The sequence below is a fragment of the Mustela putorius genome, unplaced genomic scaffold (genome assembly GCF_011764305.1).
Source record: "Mustela putorius furo isolate JIRA1106 unplaced genomic scaffold, ASM1176430v1.1 tig00004039_pilon_pilon_pilon, whole genome shotgun sequence".
NCBI classification, from domain to species: domain Eukaryota; kingdom Metazoa; phylum Chordata; class Mammalia; order Carnivora; family Mustelidae; genus Mustela; species Mustela putorius.
The window spans coordinates 2,256,650-2,280,381 of record NW_025422174.1 but is presented as its reverse complement, the minus strand read 5'-3'; the positions used below and the strand labels follow the sequence as shown (position 1 = coordinate 2,280,381).

Below are 23,732 nucleotides of genomic sequence, written 5' to 3'. Positions count from 1 at the left end.
TCTGAAATGCAAGTTTCCGTGCTCATGAATGCGTGCTAATACCAGCAGCTCCCCAGGCTCAGGACAGGGTCAGATGAGAAGCACCTTCCTCCCTCCCACTGTCACTCAGCCAAGACAGAGCAGTGTCACTCTCTAATATGTGCTCAGGAGAGAGAAGCCCTCGGCCCGCAGAAAGGCCGCTCTCCCGCTCAGTGATCTCTAGCTCTCAGAACAGCTCGCCATCTCCACGTTCTGACAGAAGGTCCGCGGCACAGGTCCGTCGCTCCCTCAGCTCTGTCGTGGCTCACCTCCTCTACGACCTCCTATTCTGCATTTACATTCGACTCACAGCCTCCGCCCGGGAGGGCTTCTGGAAGTCACCGGATCCTGTCCCACACTTGCAAGATGGAGGAAGGGGGCACAGGAGTCTCAGGGGAAATCGGGCCACCCTCCCCCACCCAGAGTGCACAGCTGAGAAGACAGTGAGCGAGGGCCGCCCTCGGCCCCCGCCCTGATGGCCCCGAGCCCCACAGCACTGCAGTGAGGCCATCGCTGGGTCCCCGTCACCCACCTGAAATGACCGGCAGGACTCCATCTGGCTGTCCGAGAGGGCCAGCGTGCTCTGGACCAGGTTCTGGAGTACCAGGAAGTGGATGTCGTCCACACTGAGGGACAGTGGGGAGGGGGCAGAGCCCATGAGGCTGGGGGCCACGGGCACCGCTCAGCCTGGGCAGGTGCAATCTTTATTTAGAAAAAGTGATTCCCCCCCAAGGTGACCTGAATGCCAAAACTATTCACAAATCAAAACAAAAGAAGCCTTACTAACAGGTCAGGTTTTGCAGGGAGAAACGTTTCTGCTTAGCAGGTAATGGGCACCATACCCTGGACACTGGTTGATGTGACAACTGACGAATGCAGTTAGCGCTGGGATTTTTTCCAACCTGTCTATGAGATCTAAAGTCGCATGCCCTATCTATTGATCAGATCAAGAGTTGTATCCTCTACCAACTAACCCAGCCATGTGCCCCACTTTCCTCTAATCTTAAATTTTTCTGCAAAGAAGCTTCTCACTAAAATAGAACTAAAATCAAACTGAACACTGGTTTTCCAACATGGAAAAAACCAGCTGAGCTTTCTAACCAGAGCTCTGCGCAGAAAGCTCAGGGGCCTGGAATTTAAATCCTTTCTGCCTTCATCCAATTCAACCCGCCTTAAGGCTGGGCCACTGATTCACAAGGCCAGGGTCAGCAATCTTCTCCTGGAAGGGGCCGGATAAGGAAGTCCTCGGGGTTTCCAGGGCTGCATGGTCTGTCGCAGCCACTCAACCTGATGCTCTGGGACAGAAGCAGCACGGAGGGCACATGGGACAGGCGTGGCTGTGCTCTAGTAGAACTTTATTTTCAAAACTTTCAAAAAGTTCTAGTAGAACTTTTATTTTCTAGCAGGCGGGCTAGACCTGGCCCTGGGTGGTCCCTGGGCCAGGCCCCAGACAGCCCGACCAACCAGCTGAAGGAAAGGCCCTTGGTCAGTCTGATGCTTACCTGTTCAGTTCATCTTCCTGCCTGGTTGGATCCTTTTCGTCTCCAATGGCCAAAACTCGGTATCTGAGTAAGGATCGAGAGACAAGCATGTCAGCGGAACACGGCTGACCGTCACTAACCGAGTGGAGGTTTACTCAGTGTGGCCTCTCACTGCCTGGAGTGTTGGAGGAAATGTAGAACTCAGCAAAATGCAAACAGTGCATGTCAGTTACAATGAGAAAAAACTACATTCTGCTCACCAAAGGAGCATGCTGTTAAAATGGTCGAGGAAATGAACAATGTTCATTTTACTGACGGTTATCAATCAGCATGGTCAAGTGTTTACTGGCAGAGAGCCACGGTTAATAATTAAGGGAAGGGGATCTAAAATCGTGGGCCCGTTATGATTAAAAACAAGCTCGGGGCGCCTGGGTGGCTCAGGGTTAAGCCGCTGCCTTCGGCTCAGGTCATGATCTCAGGGTCCTGGGATGGAGCCCCGCAACGGGCTCTCTGCTCAGCGGGGAGCCTGATTCCTCCTCTCTCTCAGCCTGCTTCTCTGCCTACTTGTGATCTCTGTCTGTCAAATAAATAAATAAAATCTTTAAAAAAAAAAAAAAAAAAAAGCTTAAGAAAGACGTCTGGAAGAGAATACCCAAACAAGAGAGTGGTTGTATTAGAGAGCAGATTATCGCCCCATCTGTGTATCTGAACTTCAAGTAATGCTGCTTCCTTCTGTTTCTACCAAGTAAACAAACACAAAAGAAGTCCAACGTGCTAGCCATCACGCTACACAGCCAAGCCAGGAAATACAAGAAATCGCAAGACTCAATTTTAAAGAAACATGGCTGTTTGTCTGTAAGACATTTCTTTGGTTTCTATGATCCTAATATCAAAATTCATCCTGGCAACAGTAAATTCTTGAAATTTAGTAATAGGAAAAAGCTCCTTTTCAGAAATCGAATGATTTTCAGTCAAAGTAGTTGGATCCATTTCCTTTTTTGCCTGGCCTGCCAAGATGTTTAAGATCAAATTCAGTTTTAGAACTGCTACAGCCGTGGGGTGCCTGAGTAGCTCAGTGGGTTAAGCCTCTGCCTTCAGCTCAGGTCACGATCTCAGGGTCCTGGGATCGAGCCCCGCATCGGGCTCTCTGCTCAGCAGGGAGCCTGCTTCCCTTCCTCCCTCTCTGCCTACTCGTGAGGTCTTTCTCTCTCTCTCTCAAATAAATTAAAAAACAAACGAAAGAAAACTTTAAAAAACTGTTACAACCGGATGAGACATCTTCTCCCAGATAGCTCATGAACTCTCCTTAAAAACAGTCTCTATTTTAACTGCATTTTTCCATAACTAAAAGTTATCCCCATAAATTCACTAAAAATATGTGAGGTTATAAATTGCAAACAGGTAAAGCGGGTCATTGAAGCGCTTTTAAAATTGAATATAAACCATGCCATTTGGAGTTCTGGGGAATCGCTTCTGCAAAAACAAACACAAAACACAAAAAACAGTATCAGGTGTCAACTCCGCCAAGGACTAGAAATTGCTCCCCAGGCCTGGCACACGCGGGCACGACACGAAGTATTTGTTGGTTGAATCAAAGAAGGAGACCTCCGACTGCGATTCGGGGAGCCGGCTGCGGCCGCATCATACGGCTCCCCAACAGGAACAGATCAAGGACTGTCACTTCTACAGGAAGATTCATGAAGAATCCAGTGGCCAGAGGGACTGTCTCGATGAGGGTGGTTAAGAAGGGATTCACAATTGGATTAAGCCGTGGAAACAGGCCTCGTTCACAAAACTCAAGATTTCCACATTTCACGGCTTTTGTGCTCAAAGCCAAGTATGTTCTCTGCAGGTGCCCAGTGGCCGAGCTGGGTAGAGCTGGGACGCTGGAGTCAGACCCACCATGAAGTTCAGATCTTGGCCCTGTGGCTTATAAGCACCGTGGCCTTGGGTGAGCTACTTCTAGCTTGGAGTTTCTTTGTATGTCAAAATCCCAGCAAAAGCACACCAGTGGCTTGTGGAGGGCTGGGATTTGGTCTCCACGGGAGACACGCCAAGGCAGCAGGGCCTCCACGGGAGAAGGGAGGGGGTGCCCGACAGGGTGCTAGGGTTCCCAGGGGCCTGCCCAGTTTCAAATTGCCCACGAGAGGAGGTGAGGTGGTTCAGAGTCAAGAACATGGCAGGGTTACCTGTAAGGCCATGGAACCGCTGACCAGGGGAGATGCCTGAGGCCGGTGACGTTTCCGCCTGCCCCACAAGGATCACACAGAAACCTCTGGAAAGAACCTCACCTGGCAAACAGCTCCTGGAGCGTGTCTGGGATTTCAAGGTTAGGATTCTTTAGAGACGAACTGAACTTCTCTTTGAGTTTCTCCACAAATTCTTTAAACTCACTGGCACAAACCTTTCAATGTGAGAGAATGAGATGTCAAGCTCTCCCCGAAGGGAGGATTCACTGGTGCATCAAAAAAACCCTGTAACAAACTCCCACAGCAGCAACCTCCCGGAAACATGGACTGAGGAGCGTGGCCTCCTCGGCCTCCTGCCTCCCCAGCCTAGAGCGCCTACCTGGGAAGGTGACCGACACCCCTCTGCCCAGGGATGTGGGGCGAGGAGCACGCTGCTGGCCCTCACTCCTGCGCAAGCCCCAGACGGGAAGACCCATGTGGGTCCCCCCTGTCCTTCAGGCTTCTGGCCCTGCACGTGTCCACCCAGAGGACTCAGAAACACTCACGTCCTATCCTATTTGCCAGCTTTCTGGGGCATCCAGCCGTTTGGAATCTCTGAAGAGCTGCCTTATTCTCTTAACGAAATAGGCCCAAGGCTCCACAGAATTGCAAAGCGGTATGTCAAATTCTAACGGTTTCTAAGAACAGATGCTACAGCCCCACCAGATGAGGGCCAAAGCCCAGGAACGGAGCTGATTTCGCAGACGCGCACGGACAGTGTCCGTACCTGCACGGCCGGCAGCGGGGCTGTGGGACCCGGATGACCAGACAAGAACCTACACCCCCTGCCTTCACGGTGGGACGAGCCCAGTGACCACACAAGGCCTACCTTTGGGTCTTCATAGTCACCTTTCCGATTCATGAAATCTCCCACAAGTGCCTTATCCTGGTACACCTCAGCGAGGCAAACCCTGCAGGAGGAGCGGACGAACGTGAGGTCTGGTGTTGGAAGGAGCCGGTCTTTAGAACCACGGGGAAGACTCCTGTTCTAACACCTCTGGCTTCGGCTGACCACAAGGCATGACTTCCTTATACACCTGCTGGCCGATCACACTCTTAACAAGGAAGGATCTGGGGTCGCCCGCTCTGACTCAGGTCCGGCCTGCTGCTGCTCACGCTCACCCCTCTGCCTTCTCTGAGCTTCCGCCCGCCACACGCGAACTGAGAACAGCGACTCTTGCCGCCTGCCCTCACAGGCCTCCAGCCAGGACCAAACGAGATGCCCTATGTGACAGTGTTACTGTGAGTTTTAACGACCATCCCGGCCCCGGTGTTCACTATTCGTCAAAGCCCTCAATGTCCACAGACATCTTCATCGCTCTGTGACGAGAGAGCCTGACTTGCCCAAAAACAAATGCAGGGAAAGGCAGCAGGTGTTGGCAGGGTTCCCAGGAGCCGAAGACTTTCACTTCACAAAGAGCTTGCGAGACAAGAGCCCATCATCTCATTCTAGAGCCTGGGGAGGCCTAGCATCCCCTAAGGTCACACACCCGCTGAGGGCTGGGCCAAGTGGGCCAGGGTGGCCCTGACTGGTAGTACCAGCCTCCTCCCAGGTGAGGGAGCCACCTGCAAGCGGACACGCGCCCCGCGCCAGGCCCCAGCCCCTCGTGCTCCCATCCCCCGGCTGCTGCTGGACACAAGGAAGGAGGCCAGGAAGCCCAAGTTCCAGAGCTCACGGCACTGCCAAGGCCCTGTCACCCTGGATCCTCTCTCTGGGTCTGTTTCCACTCTGAGAGGAGAGGCGCTTGGAGCAGGTGACCAGAGCCCTTTTAGATAGAAGAGTCTACGACTCTAGACACGGGGGCCAGCGGCTCCCCACCGGAAGGCCCCCGCTGTCTCACCCACTGGCCTCTGCAGCCCCCTGGAGACACGTCTGGCTGCCACGGCTGGGCGTTGGGCACTAGCAGCGTGTAGCCAGCAGAGGCCAGAAACGCCACTAAACAGCCTACGGTGCATAGAACAGCTCTGATCCGAAGCTATCAAAGGTCAACACTGTTGAGGCTGAGAAAGCCCGCCAGGGGCAGTTTTCTCCACAATCCGGGGCTGGGCTGTTCCTCTCTGCTACTCTGCTGACTGCCCGCAGCCAGAGACAGAGCCGAGAGCCAGAGCTCAGGGCAGAGCAGCCAGTTGGTGCAAGCGGTCCTTCCTAACCCTGCCCCGTGTCCCCTCTGCATGATGGTCTCTGGCCTTCCGCACTCAGGCCCGTGCCTGCGGAGGGGCTGTCAGGAGTCTGACAGGGCGGGCAATGGCGCTGGGCCCTGGCGGGGTGAGAACGAGGTGGGCACAGAGGCCTCTGCCCTCGCCGCCCGCTGCTGCGGGGATGGTCAGTCAGTAAGCCGCCTAGCTGGGATGGCCCATTTCTTCCCAGGGAGCAGAGGAGAACGGCACCGACTTCCCAAGGCCGGCCCCAAGTCCACATGGCACTGGATACGCGGAAGGGCCGGAAGCAGGCTCAGCCCTTGAAAATATCACAGACCCGAGCCCTGGGACAGGCTACGGCTGAGCAGGCGGACAGGTCGCCGCGCTCTGGATTTCAGAGCGGACTCTTAAGCAAAAGCGAGGAGAGAGGACTAAAAAGAACTAGAAGCACGGGAGGAACCTTGGCCCGAAGTTCCCAAAGTCCGAACGAGGCTTACTTATAGTTCAGGTAGGCCTGTGGGTTCTTGACTATGTAGCGAGCCCTCCGTCCGACCGAGTGGGAGGTTTTATCCAGAGACTCTTCGAAGGTGGCGTGCAGGACGTCCCGCACAACCTGCCAGGGGACGAACGGGCCCTTCACCTGCAGCAAACACAAGCCGGGCCGGAGAGTCAGACTCTCCGCGCCCGCGGCCTCAACGGAAAGGAGGGGGCAGGGGCCGTTCTGTGGCTTCTCCTTCCAGACTCTCGCATCCTCAGACCGCCGCCTCCGGGCCCCGCGCCAGTGAGCTGCTAGCCAAGAGTAAGCCAAACCCGCCATGCCCAGGGGGAGAGGATGTCTTCTGGGAAGTAGCAGGTGCTCAGAGGGCGCCGGCTGCAGAGCCCGGGCAGGGAAGGGGGCTCGCTGAAGGCAGGAGGCGGCCCAAGAACCTGCTCTCAATGTACGCAGGAGAGAGCAGAGTCTGCCGATGCTGAGCCGTGCGGGCTCCGCTGGCCCCTCCAGCTGCACGGAGGGGGGCCCCTCCGACCCCTCAGTGTTGTGATGAAAAGCCATTGCAGAGGGAAGGAACAGGTATTAGGGACAGCGACACATCTCTAGCTTGTTCCCGGGAGAAGGGATTGGGCTGGAACTTAGGAAGGAATGGGGCGGGACAGCATCTGGGAAAAGTGGTCAAGAAAAGGGACCCAGTGAGCCTGCAGGCAGAGGGCACCCGGGGCTGCTCCCCTCGGCCGCTCCCCTCGGCCGGCGTGCTTGAGGACAGGGTGCACACGCTGGGCTCAGAGGGAGCCGCCCTACCCAGGCCACCCGGCGGCATTAGGACCTAGAAGGGGCCCGGTACTAGGCGGTGGCAGAACTTGGTCTCCAGTGGCTTCGGCGAACCAGCGCGATCGGACATTTGCTATCTCGATGCTCCCTAGGCCTTGCTGCAATCTCAGAAGATCCCAACGGCGCCAAGTGGCAGGAACCGACAGCCCAGGGCAGTGAGGCCGCTCTGGGGAGCAGGGGGAGAATGTGATGCGAGCTCGGGCTCCAGGCCTTCCTGGAGGCAGTGACATCGCAGGAGAGAGGGAGCACGGTAGCGGGGACGCGAGTTTCTCCCCAGCTGCCGGGGCTCAGGGCCACGGGCCGGGAGGACCCGCGTGTGTGGGGGTGGGGGGGGGATGGTGGCAGCCAGGCCGAGGCCATCACCACTCCACACTGATTCAGTACCCGGTGACTGAGCAGTCCCCATGCCGTTGGCAGCATGCAGGGACTGCAGCCACAAAAACACATGACAAGCCTCTCAGCCTTGTGAGAAGCAGCCGCGCCCATGGGCCAAGAAGGGCCAGAAGCAGCCGGAAAAGTCCATTTCCATGGGGCACGGCGAGATGTGGTAATTCCTTCCAACTGGCAGGACCACCGAAGCCTTTCCAGAGATAAGCAGTTCGGAGAGACAAAGAGGGGAGTTTTCCAGGCAGAGGAGAGTGGGAGAAGAGACACGGGAGGGCCAGACTCTCGGTACGGACAGAGAGACCCACTCGGGGCTGGGGTAGCCTGATCTGCGTGTGCTAGCCCGAGGCTGGAAAGCAATGTGCGCCAACGGGAGTATTCGTTTGTAGGGTTCTGGGCGCTGTTCTTCCCGGCGGCCAGGCCTAACAGCAGAGAGGAGCGCCCTGCGGGCCACAGGGGGAGGGGGGCTCCCCACGGCGGGGAACACCACGCAGCGGGTACAGGCCAGGAAGGCGCGGGGCCCCGGGGGGCTGAGTACCTTGGTGTTGAGGATGTTGCTGGCGATGCGGCAGAGCACGAGCAGCCCGTCTTCCTGCATGGACCAGGTGACCCGCAGCCGGGTCATCCTCTGCAGCGCGCTCTGGTCGGCTTCGTCGTGGTACCGCAGGCTGCGGCTTTTCTCCTGGGGGGACTCTTCTGAGAGTACCAGGGGGAGAAGAGAGAGAGCCTCTAACAACCGGTCTGGAGCTGCCCCCTGGGGAGGGGAAGGGCCCCTACTCGGCTGGGGAGATCTGATCAAGGGTGTCGGGAGCCAGATAAACTAACCGCACAAGACTCGGGCCTGGAGATACAGACAGATAGATACATACGAACTTTTATTTTTATCTTTTAAATTTTTTTCTTTTTACCCCTTTGGTCAAGTTTCATGGGGACAGGCGGGAGGCCTGAATGCAGCCTGCCAATCTCCAACTCTTCCCACTGTGGGGCTAGGCGCTCTGAAGGCCTCCGGGGCTCTCTCCGGGCCCCCAGCATCCTCCCGTGTTGTTGCACGAGCCCTGGGGCACCGTGGCAACAAGGCACAGCCCACAGAGGCCTGAACCAGACTGGGTATAAAACACCAGGGCGGTGCCAGGTGCCGACATTTTGGAATATTTGGAATATTTACTGTGTGCCAAGCACCACTTTGAGCTTTTTACATACGACAACTCATAATTAAAAATACTACTTTGCAGAGCGCCTGCGTGGCGCAGTCGGTTGAGCGTCTGACTCTTGGTCTGGGCTCAAGTCAGGATCTCGGGGTTGTGGGATCAAGCCCCTCATCGGACTCTGTGTTTGGCGTGGACTCTGCTTGGGATTCTCTCCCTTTCCTCTCCTTCTGCTCCTCCCCCCGCTGCCCTCGAACGCACTCTCTCGCGCTCTCTCTCTCTCTGCAATGAGTAATAGAATCTTTAAAAAAAGATACTACTTTGCACCAGCCCTAAAGGAGCAGGTGTCCTCCCCATTTTGTAGCTCAGGAATCTGAAACACAGTGAGATACAGTGATCTGCCCGAAGTCACACAGCCCAGTCAGTAGCAGACACGGGATCTGAACCATGAGCTCGTAGCCTGGCCACTAGGCTTTTTCAACATCTCCTCCCCTTGGGGAGATACTGAAGGCAGTTTCGCAAGGTAAACACCATATGCCACTGCCCATTCCAAGAGACTATTTGCTTTGGAAGTTTTTCCAAATTAAGGCAAAAGAAAAGTAGGGCGTGAACATTTGGGATTCCAAGGGACACCACCACCGTATTTTGCCTTGTGATGAATTCAGGTCTCTGTGAGCCAAACTGATCTCTCGCTATCTGGACAGGCTGCGCTGAGGGGGCCTTTCCAACGGACACAAGGCTACTTGGTACAAACACCAGCCAAAGAAACCACCAAAGCCAGGTTCCCATTTAAACACCCTGCTCTCGTCTGAAAGCGACACAGCTAGGAGATCGTAGGTATGACACACAGAGCACTCGAGGGCGGAAAGATGGTCGAAGGAACACGCCGGTCTCCTCACTGTCCTGCCATCCTTGCTACAGAGACTGGCCCAGGGGAAGAGTCCAAAATGGTGCCGTCAGACACGCCTCAGGGCTTCCTGAGATTCGAAGAGATTCTGCAGGCCTGACCGACTCCCGCCTTTCCTTTAATTTGCAAACACAACATGACTTTGGCCTGATTAACGTCATGCAGACATTAAAAACCAAACACGGGGAATGACAGGATTGGGCTGGGATGAGCATTTCTGCCACAGACTTCCCAGTTTCCTCAGGTGAGATGGGGTTAGAACACTGGAGTGAGAGGGGTTTCCAAGGGAGCAGACAGACAGAGAAAGCACACGAGGAGCTTGCGGATCTGTCTGCCAGCTCGACGCGGGGGACAGATCGGCAACCACGCAGCACGAGCCCCCCAGATGGCGGGAAAAACAGAACTCTGAGTCTGAGGGCAGAGGTCACAATGGCCGCAGAGCCACGACTGCCTGTCTCCGGGCCGGGGGTACAAAGACAAGGCCCAGCAGACGCAAACGAGTATCACGAAACCTTTTCTCTTTCTCTTGATCTTCTTTCCAGGGTCCTTCTTCAGCCGCTTGCGCTTCTGACTCCGTCCGCCCCTCACTCTCCGGTTCCTGTCCAGCGTGGGCTCTCGGTCCATCTCGAACTGCTCTTCCCGGTCAGCGCAGAGCCCGGCTCCCACTCTGGCTTCCCCCCAGATGTTCAACCTGCCGGTGCCTACAAACAAGCACGAGAGGTGGGTGTCTAAGGATGAGCCCCGCTGGGGCCAGAGACCCAGCAGAAGCTGCCATGGTCTGCAGTCACGTGGTCCCGGGCTGGCCCCGCATCTGTTTCTGCGGTGAGCGCCCCGCACACATACCTCCGGCACTGAGTGGCAACGGGCGCTTGGACAGAAACGTCTGCAGCCTCACCATGAGCCCATTTTCAGAAGCAGTGTTCTCCTAAAAGGCAAGTGCAGCCCTGGAATGAAGTAGGGCTTCCGCGAATCCCCAGGGGTCCAGAGCATCAGATGCTCAGAGCTGTTCAGGTTTCTGCAAAGGCCGGGCTGGGGGTTGGGGGACAGGCTGCTCGAGGGGCTGGGCTGCTTCTGGGCCCTCCCTCACGTCTGACCTCTGTCTCATGTCATAGAATCGGTTACAATGCACTGAAAAGACAGAGGCCGGGCCAGATCGATACACCTACCGTACATGAGGAAATAAATATTTGGGCCTCTGGTCAACTGCTGTTCTACCAGTTCAGAAGCAGTGAGCCAAGTCGGGTGAGATCGAGAGTGATGGGTAGCTCTGGCGGCTCCTGGTGCGGGGAGGGGTGCCCGCCCCCGCCGGGACCCACCTTCCTGGCCTTGCTGATGATGTAGCTGGTCCAGATCCAGTTGCGCTTTAGGTGCCCATAGAAACTGGAATCGAGCCCGGCGGCTCCCAGCCCGTCCCCGGGGATCAAGCCTTCATCCACGACTTCACGGCTTCCCCTAGGGGCCGGAAAAGCAGCAGAAAGAGCCCCTCTTGGGAACCGAAAAGGGAACCCCAGACACGGGTAAGTGTATTTTTTTCTAACTTTTACCTTTCCCAGTAATATCTAAGAGAAGCAAAGCACTTGTCAATCCACCAGATAGGTAAAATTCCCAATTTTCACATTTTGGTAACTGATTTTTTGGAACAATATGGCCCATGGCCACCAATCTGCCCCGCAATCCCAGAGCCTGGGACAGTCCCGAGCTGCCATGTGGAGCCAGACTCGGAGGGGCTGGAGCCCGTGGGGCGCGAGGCGCCGTGGCCCCGCACTTGGGGGCGGTGTGCGGACACACTTGGGGACGGCGTGTGCGGGGCGGGGACGCACGTGGTGTACTCCATCATGGCGCATTTGCGCTCCAGGTTGTGCTTGTCAATGGCGCTCTCCTGCTCCTTCTGCAGACTGCCCTCCTCGTCAAGGCCCTGGTCCTGCGCGCTGTTTTTCCTGATGCGCGGGTAGCGCACCACACCTGGGAAACAAGACACAGGCATCCCTGACGCTGCCGTGAGGTGGCGGCTCTGCACGGCCATGGCGCGTGGCTGCGGCTGAGAGAGAGATCCTGCTCCCCGACCAGAGGACGGGCTCTAAAACTGGCAGAACATCCTCTTCGTAGGAACGCGTTCTCATTGATGTCAGAGGGTGACCCCGAGGGAAGGAGCTGTACTCTGGCTGACCTCCACTAAGCAGGGAAGGTAAGCCAGCAACAGAAGAACCTAGCAGGGGTGGGGAATCAGGAGCAGAGGAGCCCCAAGGCTTCCTTCCTCGGGGGAAGCCTGTGGAGCTCCCAGGCACCCGCACAGAGGGAGCAGGAAGGAACACTGACGCACGTAGCAGTGGCTGCGGGGTCAGGATCAGCAGGGAGCGGGACCAAGAGCTCAGTGTGGGGGGTCAGTTTCCCTGGGCCCAGTGGGGGACCGGGGGGCAGCCAGATGTTTCCTGCACATCCAAGAGGAGCATTAACATAGCTGAGAAATCACATGCTGTTCATCCACAATAAAGAACACTGCCTTTCTTGCAAGAATTTCTAAACTACATTCGACTGCTGCTGGAGTCAGGCAAAGGCAGGCTACGGTGATCCACAGGGTACTAGCGACCGTCTTCTAACACCATTGACGGCAGACCTGGGTGGGGACTGGCTGGGGGCGAAGGGGCAGAGCCCTTGCCCCACAGCTCTCAGCCGGTGTCTACTTAAGACCCTATGTTCCAGCTGGGCTTCAGCCCATAAGGCGGTGGGGCTGCTGTTCCCAGCTTAGAAATGGAGAGAGGCAGAGCTCAGAGAGGGCTTCCAAGGGGGCCCAAGGTCATGCATTTGAATGGCCAGTTGAGCCTGGGAGGACCTGAGGCCATGCTTCTCCTGGGTGTCACCTAGCTCTTGTGTTCGAAATGCAGACGGAGGTCATCCCCACACTGGACAGGGCCAGGAACCCTCACTTCAACGGGCTCCCCGGGTGCTTCTGGCACGCGCCCATGCTCAGCAAGCCCCCTGCCTGAAAGGATGCTCACGGCCTGTTAGACGGTGCTTTTCCCTCCGTCCTCGGGGCTGAACCTCCTCGAGTGTTTGTTGAATAAAGGGACAATGGATGCCTGATGAACAGTCTCAGCCTCCCCCATTCCTGCTCATGAACGCTAAAAGGGATGGAAATTCACCAATTGTCTAGCCTCAACAACTGGTGCAAATAACATACTGGTCCACAAATTTTTATCTGGGTATAAAATGCAGGAGAATTAGGGCACTCTAAAAATCTGAAATGGTAAAAGCCTAGCTCACTGAATGCCAGAGGCTTCTATGAAACACAGAGGTCCAAAAATCTGTCCAGACCCATCACATTAAAGCTTCTAAGTACAGGGGCTCATTACCCTGCCAGCACTAAGTAATTCTACCAAATAAATGTGGGCTCCTGCTTTGCAAAAAGCGACGTTCAGGACTGATCTTTTGGCACTGACAGGAGGAAGGGAAGAAGCTCTCTCCCAGGGGCAGACTGGATGGGCCATTCCTCCTCCTCGCAGAAGGGGGAAGAAGAGACCAGATGGACTCTGGCTCAGAGGGCAGAGCGAAGATCACACGCCCTCTATCTAGTCAATAACATTTATGGGACGTCGACGGTGTACCAGGCACTTTGGGACACCAGGGGAAGGAAGTCCAATTTCCTGGGCCCAAGGAATCCCGAGACGGGTATTAGAAGACAGGATAAGGTGCTGGAAAGGCTTTCTCAAAGAGTCGATGCTCGATGTAGGCGTGGCCGCTGCCAGGTGGACACAGGTCAGGGGATATTCCAAGGACAGAAGACGACGCAAGCTAAGGCCTTATCCCCAAACCCAACTCAACCGACCACCTGATCTGCTCATTTCTTCAACTCCAAAATATCTCCCTCGCCAAATAAACCAAAAAAACCCACAACAAAATAAAAAACAAAAAACCCCGAACAAACAAAACCCAAAACACCCTACAAAATACCTCCCAAGTGCCCCCTCCTTCAGGGTCACCAGCGGACGGCTCTCTTAGAGCAGAGTCATGGCTCGGCTTCTGCTCTCGGGCCCTCAGTCCGCTCCCCACCCAGCAGGTAGGGCGGACTTCTCCCTGCTCTTAGGACAAAGCCTGCGCCAAGTCCTGCAAAGCCCCCAGCGTCTGACTCGCCCCCACTGCTCCTCCAACTGCAGACGCAGCTCTTCCCGCAGCCACGCCAGCCTCTCCTGCCTCTCCCACAAGACACTTGCTGTGCCCGTGCCTGAGGGGCTGGTCCCCAGCTCTGGGCTCGGCTGGCTGGGGCGGGGACGGCTGTGATGGGGCAGCCCCGGAGATGCCAGACACAAGGTGCTCCACAAATTCCTACTGAATGCACGAGTGAATAAGGACCAAGCAGAGTGATCTGGATGAAACGTGTGTGGGGGTCTGGGAGCCCCCCATTCAGAGCCCACCGCTCTCTTTTCTAAGGCAGCCCCAAGGATACCCTAGGTGTCTGGGGAGCGGTATGAAAAGCAGCAGCCGCTTCTAGGATCCTCTCGCCAGGAACCCCGGTGATGACCCGGGAAGCAGGGGGGAGAAGCAGGGTCCCACCCAGAGCCACAGTACCTAATGGGGTGTTGAGACAGACACACTGCAGATCAAACCAGTAGTTCTCCACGTCCTGCATGGAGTTCAGGACGTACAGACGCCTTTCGAAGGGCCGGCTGCTGTGGGCCAGGTTGTAATGCGGGTCACAGATGGTGGTGTCAACGATGACTGCGTTCTTCTTCAAGAAAATGAAGACCTAGAGACACGTGGACAGGACGAAGAAAGAACCTCAGAACCGCCGCAGGTCAGCCGCCCGGAAACCTCTGCCATCAGGAGCGCCATTCACTCAGGCGTGAGAGACGTTACCTGGTCTTTATCCTGAAACTTTTCCGTGGGGCCGAACTGCAGCAGCCCCATGTGGCACAGCCGCTGAAGGTTCTCCACCACAGAGAAGATGTAACGTCTGGGAAAAGGGGAGGGGGTTCCAATCGCTGCGAGCTCAGCGGGGGTCAGAGGGTTGTACACTTGACGGTCAGAGGGTCGCACACTCGGCTGACGGATGCCACTCGCTCGTGGCCACCCCCTTCCAGCTCGTGGGCACTGGAGGACTGGCCTCAGGCCAGCCCGGCGAGGAAAGCCCGATTCTGCCCCTTCTCAACACCCAGCCAAGGCAGTGGAGCGTCGATCCTACATGGGAACTGATTCTCAAATGCAGGAGGCAAAAGGGAAATCCCTCCCCAACACTTGCAGTCTCTATCGGCAGACTTTAGGTTCTTTTAACCTTGAAATGCAGAAATAAAATTCACCAGCCTGCACCTCCTGTGCCCCTGTGCTTTATCCACAAGGCTCCTAGGCCCGCTGAATGAAGGAGAGCCTCGTGTCTTTATGACCTGGCAGGCAGAACCGTTCCCACTTCCTGGTGAATGATCACTCAGAGCCCTCGCTTCAGGCGGGCTGCCGGACCCTCGGCCAGTCCGCCTCTATCCCGAGAGCCTCACCTCTTGTACAGGAGCTGCTGTCGGACGGGCCTGGGCAGAAAGCGGATCAGTGTGTGCTTTTTCAGAGGGTCGTTCAGAAACTCCTCAAGGTCGTCTACCTAAGAGGTCATATTCAGGATCAGCTCACCCTCAAGGCCAGGGTCAATGACGAGAATCATTCAATACATGCACCACTTACTGGGCAGTGGTCTCTCTGTACCCATTTTTCTCCTTTTGCTGTCTTTACCGAATTTCTAAAATGTACTTTATGGTGACAACATAATTACTTGCCAGTCTTTCAATCTGTCTGACTGCACTAACTCTAAGAACATGTCTTTAAAGTATTTCCCTTGACCTACCAGGCAACCCTATGCCTGTCCAATCCTCTCTCTCTCTACCCAAGCATCCCATATATCCTCACTCCCCATCCATCCAGCTACCCGTCCTTCCTGCTATGCACCCGCCCATCCACACATCCGATCTGCCCGTCTGTCCATCCATTCTTTCTACCATCTCTCTCCATCACCTATGCTCCCTTCCTTCCTTCGACGCACCCATCCGTCCATCCATCCGTCCAACCATCCAACCATCCATCCATCCGTCTGTCCGTCCATCCATCCATCCATCCATCCGTCCGCCCATCCATTCATCCATCCGTCCGTCCGTCCATCCATCCATCCGTCCGTCCGTCCATCCATCATCCATCTATCCGTCCACCCGTCCGTCCGTCCATCTGTCCGTCCGTCCATCCATCCATCCGTCCGACCATCCATCCGTCCAACCATCCAACCATCCATCCGTCCGTCCATCCATCCGTCCGTCCGTCCATCCATCCGTCCATCCGTCTGTCCCATCTTTTCCTCCCACCCTCCATCCTTGCATCCAGAGACTTGCAAGTCTCGAAGCATTTTCCCTTGACTGGGTGAACACAGGGTTTCTGGCCTACAGCTCGGGGACTAGCGCCCGCAACAGCCCCAGGAGCCATCAGTACCTTGTAACTGACTTGCACAATCTGAACAAAGATGGAGAGAGGCAGGCAGAGAAGAATGTCACTGACGAGGGCCCAGCCGAAGCCGAAGTCCTTGTGGACTGGGATGGGAGGGACATAGCGTCTCCACGAGGCTTCGTCCACATACACTAGGAGAGAATCGGGGTCAGCGCCACAGGAAAGGTCCCACTCATGGCGGGGGCATGACATCGTCCCAGCAGGTCCTGACTCCCTCTCATCACAAACTTGGGTAAAACCCTTCTTGTCAGGCCGGAGGCCCCCGGGTTGAGGAGGTCTAGATTATGACTTTCTTTTGATCAGGGCACCGTGGGGATTCAGCCGGTTCAGATGCTCAGGAGGAGGCGGCTCTAGGACTCCTTGGGAGCACCTCACCTTTCTCCGTGGGGGGCTCCACTTCGGTCTCCAGGATGGTTCCATCTTGCCGGTCCTTGGGCGGGGCATCAGAGGAGGCCCCCAGGTTACTTCTGGAGGAGGGCGGGACTCCCACCCTGCCTGGGTCCTGTCTTCTCCTCGTACTGCCGAGGCCCGGCTTGTCCCCCAGGCGGCTGGTGGGATGCCCGTAGATTAAGTACCACAGAAACACGTGTATTGCCCGCAGGCGAGGCATTTTGGGCAGAAATCCTAGAGAGCGGCCGAGTCCTGGAACTGAGGCGAGACAGCGGGCGGGGCAATGCTTGAGAACGCCCACCGGTGCGCTCCAGAACCACCGAGGGCCGCCACGCCCCACGTGCCAGGAGATCGCACACATCCTTACTCTCACCCAACTTACTTTCCAGGGCAAAGGGCACAGATAACCAGATACTTAGAATCACGTATCAGAAAAGAAAGTGAGGAAGGGGGAGGGGGCCGTAATCTCACCTAGAGGACAGGCAAGGTCCTCAAGGGGGCAGGACGAAGGCACGCAGCTACCTGGGGATGTGCCCTCCCGGGGACAAGCACAGGCGCTGGAGACACGCATGTGCCCGGCACGTTCGACAGAGGGCCAGGAGGCCGCAGTGATGCGTGCAGGAAGGGCGGAGGAGGGCGCAGCAGGTGAGCTGCAGTGAGCTGGAGAGGGCCTGCCGAACCTCCACACACGGCACCTGCCCGGCTTGATGGGGCTGTGTAAGATACCCCCATTTCGAGGTTCTTTGAAAGCATCCTGTTTGTTGACACAAATGAAGTCTTGCCCAGCTTTTCCCGGGGAGAGAAGCCAGGTGAGGGGGCAGGAGCCACAGGAGCAGGGGGAGAGGACGGGTGGCCAGGAGGCCCTCCTCCACCGCCAGGTCCGCTGGAGGGACACGTACACCGTTTCCTGTCTGCGCAAGTGCGGGCACTGGTCGGCCGCACCTGCTCCTGCCCGGGACAGCCTCTCAGGGCCTAAGCCCAGAAGACAGAAGGCAGGCTTCACTGCTAGGACAGGATGAGCAGAGAGGGAGGTCACAGATGGCCTCTTCTGCCTCGGACTGCAGGTCTCCGGGGCCATGTGCCCCCAACCAGGACATAGTCTATGCCCTGCTGAGTCACCTCTGTTCTCCTCTGCCAATGTGCATGTTTATGGCCAGGAGAGGTGTGAAGCTGCAAAGCGCCCCCCGCCCCTGCCCGGGCCTTCGGCACTTGCCCCACGCATGTTCACGTTGGGCGGCCTGGTGGGGGCCCAGGGAGGAGGCAGCCTTGTCAGAGAACAGACTCTGGGAAAATCATACGGATGTTCAAAGTCCTCAATGACCGTAACTACTAGGAGGGGTATGAGGTCAGGAGAAACCAATTTTCCGTAGCTTAGTGAACATTCCAGCCCACGGACACTGAGCAGAACGAACTCACCTTTATGACTAACTCCTCATGTTAGGTACGACCTGGCACAGTTTCACCCAAGCCTCCTGACAGCCCTGTGAAGTATGCAGGGCAAGAAGCATGCCCACTGTGCAGATGGAGAAACTGAGGCCAGCGGCAGCCATGGTGCCAGCACCTCCATGACCCAGCTAGCGATTGAGACCTGCTTCTTCCAACCACAGCCCCATACCAGAACGTGGCACGGCAAGGGACTCAAACGTCGCCGTGCAGACACCCAGGGCGCGGTGCCAGACGCCCACGGGGAGCCGCTAGTTTACCTATAACAGGGCTGTAATTTTTGAGCTGGGTGATGCCCATCTTCTCATCGGTTCTCTTCACCCGTCCGCTTTCTGGTTTAGAGGAAGCATTCGGCTGAGAGTCTCCTGATCCGCTTGGACCCTCTGTTCCTTGACTTTCCTCTTCAACTTCTTGAGGTGCTGGCGGCTGGGGCACCTTCACCCTGCGGTTCAAATACAAGGTCAACAGCATGCCGGGAGGAGGACTGGGGAGGCGGACATGGTCCGCCCTCGGCAATTGGACGCAGCCACCGGACCCTGGAGTTTCCACCTCCGCTGCCTGTCGAAGGCAAGCAGATGACGTGAATGAAAAAAGTGTGTCGGGTCACTGGACATTCGGGAGTGACGGGCTGTGGGGACCTGCCGAGGGCACCCCACCTACTGGCCAGCTGCTACCTTGAAAGAAAGGTAGTCAATGTGCTGGGTCCTCGGACACTTTCAGAAATGCCAGAGACCTGGGGCGCCTGGGCGCAGCTCCGTCCTCAAAGCATCCGACTCGTGACTGGCTCAGGTCATGATCGAAGGGTGGTGAGATCGAGCCCCGTGTCAGGCTCTGTGCAGCAGGCAGCCTGACAGATTCTCCTTCTCCCTCTGCCCCCTCACCCCTGCTTGCATGTTTTTAAAAAATACATTTAAAAAAAAAAAAAAAGAAGAAGTGCTAGAGATCAGGAATTGATGCAAAATCCATCAGCAACCCAGTTTCAAGTACATAAGCCAAGGTCTGCGATCCCCATGGAACCCTGTGCCTGCCCATCGGCCACGTCCAGCTTAAGCTCAGCTAAGAATTTTCTTCCGGCCCTGAGCTTTCTCAGTCCGTGAGACAGTTTATGAACAAAATTAGAGAAGGCCTCAGAAAGGCAAGTAAGCTCACTGTGAGCCACCAGGAGACCGAGTGAGCTTCCTACTTCACAGGGCCCGTGAGTCAGAGTGCTCTGTCAACACCATTAGGCAGAGTGGAATGAAGAACGTTAGGCCACTTTTTCTTCCCCTTAAAAATCCAGAAATTGGGGGCACCTGAGTGGCTCAGTCAGTTAAACGTCTGCCTTTGGCTTAGGTCTGGGGGTCCCGGAGTCTGGGGATCGAGCCTTGCTACAGCTCCCTGCTCAATGGGGAGTCTGCTTCTCCCTCTCCCCTACTCCTCTGCTTATCAAGCTTGTGCTCTTTCTCTCTCAAATAAAATCTTAAAAAAAAAAAAAAAATCCAGAAATTACTCCTAAACCCATGAATACACTGGTCTTGCCTGAGTATAAAGGGCAAAAGTGCTATGGGCAGGGACACAAAGACCAGACAGCTTGCCCGTCGATTTCTTTGGGGGGCCGCCACTTGCCTGTTTGCTGTGCTGGAATTGGAGATCCGGAAACGGACCTGCTCGATGGCACTTCTCACCAGCGGGTCATTCTGGTCCATGGACGGGTGCACGACCAGATCCACCTGCGGAGTGAGAGGTCAGAGTGTCCCAGAAGGGCAGGCGAAATGCTGAGGGAGCCCTAACTCTGCACCTCGCTTCTCGGTGGGTGCCACCTGTTCTCGTTAGCATTTCCAGGAGATGTCTGGGACCAAAATGAAAGGCCATTATGATTTCTGGCATCAAAATTCCTCGAGCTCCGCTACCAGAGACATGCTGCTCGGCTCAGGAGGAATGTCTGCCCTGGAAAGAGAGCCGGCCGCCTGGCAGTCCCCCCGCTGGGCTGTCCCGACCCCTGGCCTCTGCCGCTACCTGGTGGCCCGCTCCTGCTACCCCAGTGCAGCTATCTGAGAATTTCCCAGAGCCGCCCGCGAGTCCCGAGAGCTTCCATCTGGAAAAGGTAAGCAGCTTTCATTAATCCCCCCCTCGCTGAGAGTGCCATCGTGGGACTCCTGCCAGGCCCGCGTCTAAACCAACTGGCAGAGGATTTAGAGCTTCTTTTGTTCTCTTCCCTCTCCCAGGGTGCTGAAGCTGAACAGTTCCGGTGGTGACCACTGCACGCGTGTTATCTGGGGTGACAAAGGGAAGAGCTCGGTGGAGATGAGGAGGGTGCGAGGGTGGTGGCTGGGTGAGAGATGGGAGGCGTTCCGGCCACAGCCCCCGGAGAGCCAGGCCTTTCTTCCACCTCTGCTGCCGGCAGGACAGAGCAAGGTCAAGTCTCCTAGATGGATGGCTCTGGCCAGCAGGCCTCATGTGGACCGTGGCCCAAGGGGAGACGCGGCGGATGGCAGGGAATGCGGAGTAGCCCCAGAAGGGGGACCCTTCACCCGCGCCCTGCCAACTTTGTGGGGATTCTGCGAGGCTCTGGTGAGATGCAGTTGGGTAACACCTCGGAACGCTCACACGCACTGAGCAAACACAATGCATTCCCACTTCCCACGGGCAACGGCCCAGCGGCCGGCCCGCTCCCTGACGGCCCAGTGGGCAGGACGCAGGAGTGAAGACCAACGTGCCCTTGTGTCTGAGGTCTTGGATCTGTGTGCTTACGCCTGGCACTCTGGCCCACCCTCTCCCTCCACACCACCTGCTGGACACTAGGGCAGACAGGAGCTGGACACATGGCAGATTCCCGGGCCACTCCTGGACTGGGGGAGACTCTCTTGCCCTCATCACCGTCCTGAGAAGACCACCCACCCCCTCCTAAGTAACTGCTCAGAAATCTGAGGGGCTGCAGCTGAGGGGTGGGGGCTTTGCCCTTCAATGAGAGAGCTCAGCACAAGGACCCCCCCTCCCCCCACCGCCTGCTCCAGGGGAGGACAGGCCGCCAGGGGTTGGGGGCAGGGGAAGGAGAAGGACAAGGTCACGGGGACTGAGAGAGCAGACAGGAAAAGGGTGAGAGCTGCCCACCCAGAAGGGCAGAAACGGTGTAAGTCATTTCTCACGCAGCTCTGTTTCTCACACTTCAAACCAAAAAATAAGATAAAGTAAAAAAGCAGAAATGACCTTGCCAGCTTATTAAGGAAACGCCACATCAAAGCACAGTTTTCTTAAGGAAGAGATTTACGACGCAGCCACAAAAAAAGGGTCAGGCAATTCCCAGTGCCTGCCCCCGCAGCACCGGCCCTCTGTCTCTGGGCCCGGCGGGGCTCTCTCCAATTACTCTGACCCTGAAAACTCTATGCCTTAAGACACATGCAGAGCTGTGAGCTCCAGTTGCTAAGGGAATGGCCCCCAACTTTAAATTTCATAGAAACGGATAAACTCAAGACAGATCCACGGGTGCTCAGGGCATCCTGAGTGACCGCCGGCACTTCCTTGGGGGATAGCTCCTCACATCTCCATGGAAATCATTCTTGGTGCCCTAGTCTACACCTTCCTCGGCTAGAGTCTCCACCAGCAGGCTCTGCCCGACTCTGATGTGTCACTCAGGGTGGGCCTGGGCGCCGGACCCCTGCTCTCGGGCGCACACATGCGGCCCCAAGGTCCAAGCACATTATCCTGCCTTTGCGTTTCCAGCCTCCCCAGGAAGCCGGCAAGGCCCCTGCTCCCCAGATGAGGAGGCACAACGCGCGACTGAGTTACTGGCAGCAAGGGAACAAGTGAAATCGGACGAGGGCAAGAGAAGCCCGACAAGGAAGCCTCCGAGAGCAGGAGGCCGGCATGGGGGGCGCCAGGGGAGCCTGCACCTTCTTCTTGATGCCGTCCTGGATGACCGTGGTACGGTACAGCCTCAGGAGGCCCTCCTCGGACAGGTTGCGCACCAGGCGGACGATGGACTTCTTACAGCACTTGGTGGACACGCCTTCTTGCTTCTCCTGATCCATGATCATTTTCTGGATCCTGGGGTGTCACACAAAAAGAGGTTAGTATTCCCAACAATCTCATCCCGAGGCGGCTCAAGAGAAGCCGGCACTCACGGCAGCTTCCCGTGCTGAGCCTTTCCCCGGGGGAACTAATGGGAGCTCGTGATTCCTGAGGATGACTCGAGGGGGCGGGGGGACCCTCAATGCCGTGATGGAGATCTGTCTTCACCCTGTCTCCATGCTCACTTAACTCCCAGACCAGGCTCCTGCAGTCGACCCTCAGGTCCGCAGCTCTTTCTGATTCCTCTCCTTGTGCAGCCACCCCCTAGATCTCACGGAGGGGCTGCAGGAACATTTCCAGGTCACGGATAACTGAAGGGCAGGGCCAGCAGGACGTGAGGAAGGCCCAGCCGAACCTCTCCTGGCACAGAGGTGGGGACCAGGCCTCAGAGAATTAGGATGAGGCCCACAGGCCAAGGGCAAGGCTCCTTCTAATTGAGCGGCTCTGACGCTGGTGCCTCAGAAGACAGAGGTGGCCGGGAAGCGGTGGTGATGGTGGGTTAGAAGGACCCCCCACGGGGCACGGGGCCCTACGCGCACAGAGCCAGCCTAGACACACATGCTCTACCTACATCTCTATTTCTGCTTTCACATCCGACCGTATTTGAGCCAAACATTCCACGCAGAACTAAGAAGAGTTAGTTAGCTGACGTTACTGGTTGTCCAAGTTTCTTCTCTAAGGAAAGAGAAGGGCCCGGCACCTCCCCCACCTTCCGCTTCTCGCTCCCTCAATCTCCCTGTCTAGGGCCTCGACGCTCCTCAGCGTCTACACTTTCTGAATCACCCGAACAAGTGCTAAGCCCTCCCTCCTACATGGGGCAGCTAGGGAAATCTTCTGACTCAGAAGCTGCTCGGTCATTTCCGTGACTTGTGACAGCCAGCTGGCCTGAGATGCACAGTGAGCACAGACAGACGGACAGACGGCCCCTTACGTGAACAAGCTCTCGATTAAGCGCAGGTTGGTGACCGCTTCTATGATCAGGTTCCTGCGTTTGAGCAGCCGGTAAGTTTCGTGGGGTTTGTCTTGGCCCGGGCCATGCTTCCCCGTCTTCTGGGAACCGCCGCTCTCCTAGAACAGGGACCGAGAGAGTGAGAACACACGGGCTCGGTGCGGTCGGGGGCCAGACGCCATCCCCGCGGGCGCGCTCTGCCTCTTTTGGCAGTTTCTACGCCCACGTTTCAGGAAGGAAAAGTCAAGAGGACCATGTGTCTCTGGGAATATCGGACAGAAGCAGGGGTGGGCTGGGTTCATGCAGGTGCCCCTCGTACGTTAGGATGTGTGCCAAAGGACAGACAAGGGGAGCAGAGAAGCGCTCTTTCCCGTTCCTGCTGAAATGCCCACGGTCCTCTTCCCGGCTCCGGCCTTCTAAGAGTTTCCGTGAACTCGCTCCATGTGCACTTGGAGCAGATTTGTTCAAGCCCCTGCGTGTCCCAGGAAGGGAGGGGAAATCCTGACTCCAGCATACTTCCTGCACATCACTTGGCACAAATGAGCACCCCATGGCGGCCCAGGGCCCCTGCGCAGGACGCCCTCCTCACTCAGAGCGGCACTTTCCGGAGAATGAAAAGAGCCAGCCCCCGATCACTTCCCTGCCGAGGGCCGGGGTGCTTCAGGAGAGGCACGGTTCTTTCCCGAAGGGGGGTCAGCTCAAAAGGGTTCAAGATTCAAGAAGAGGCTCAGGAGAGAGACCTCTGTGCTCTCTCGCATCGAAGCAAACATTCTGGAGGGGAACCGCATGAGCAGCACGGCCACTGCCAG

The 23,732-nt window shown here is 56.6% G+C and overlaps 1 protein-coding gene across 3 annotated transcripts in view; it reads right to left on the bottom strand.

Moving 5' to 3' along the window:
* GTF3C1 (general transcription factor IIIC subunit 1) overlaps positions 1-23,732 on the bottom strand; it is a 68,319-nt gene that overhangs the window by 10,522 nt on the left and 34,065 nt on the right. For all 3 annotated transcript variants that reach the window (XM_004774007.3, XM_004774006.3, XM_004774009.3), the window contains 19 exons: positions 22,906-23,042; positions 21,797-21,950; positions 19,533-19,636; positions 18,188-18,369; positions 16,470-16,742; positions 16,080-16,225; positions 15,110-15,207; positions 14,478-14,574; positions 14,190-14,367; positions 11,447-11,588; positions 10,943-11,078; positions 10,470-10,551; positions 10,139-10,327; positions 8,113-8,270; positions 6,364-6,506; positions 4,557-4,638; positions 3,791-3,903; positions 1,521-1,583; positions 551-644 (listed from right to left, as the gene is read on the bottom strand). In XM_004774007.3, the coding sequence (XP_004774064.1) occupies positions 551-644; positions 1,521-1,583; positions 3,791-3,903; positions 4,557-4,638; positions 6,364-6,506; positions 8,113-8,270; positions 10,139-10,327; positions 10,470-10,551; positions 10,943-11,078; positions 11,447-11,588; positions 14,190-14,367; positions 14,478-14,574; positions 15,110-15,207; positions 16,080-16,225; positions 16,470-16,742; positions 18,188-18,369; positions 19,533-19,636; positions 21,797-21,950; positions 22,906-23,042 (2,571 nt within the window). The remainder of the gene's footprint in view (positions 1-550; positions 645-1,520; positions 1,584-3,790; positions 3,904-4,556; positions 4,639-6,363; positions 6,507-8,112; positions 8,271-10,138; positions 10,328-10,469; positions 10,552-10,942; positions 11,079-11,446; positions 11,589-14,189; positions 14,368-14,477; positions 14,575-15,109; positions 15,208-16,079; positions 16,226-16,469; positions 16,743-18,187; positions 18,370-19,532; positions 19,637-21,796; positions 21,951-22,905; positions 23,043-23,732) is intronic.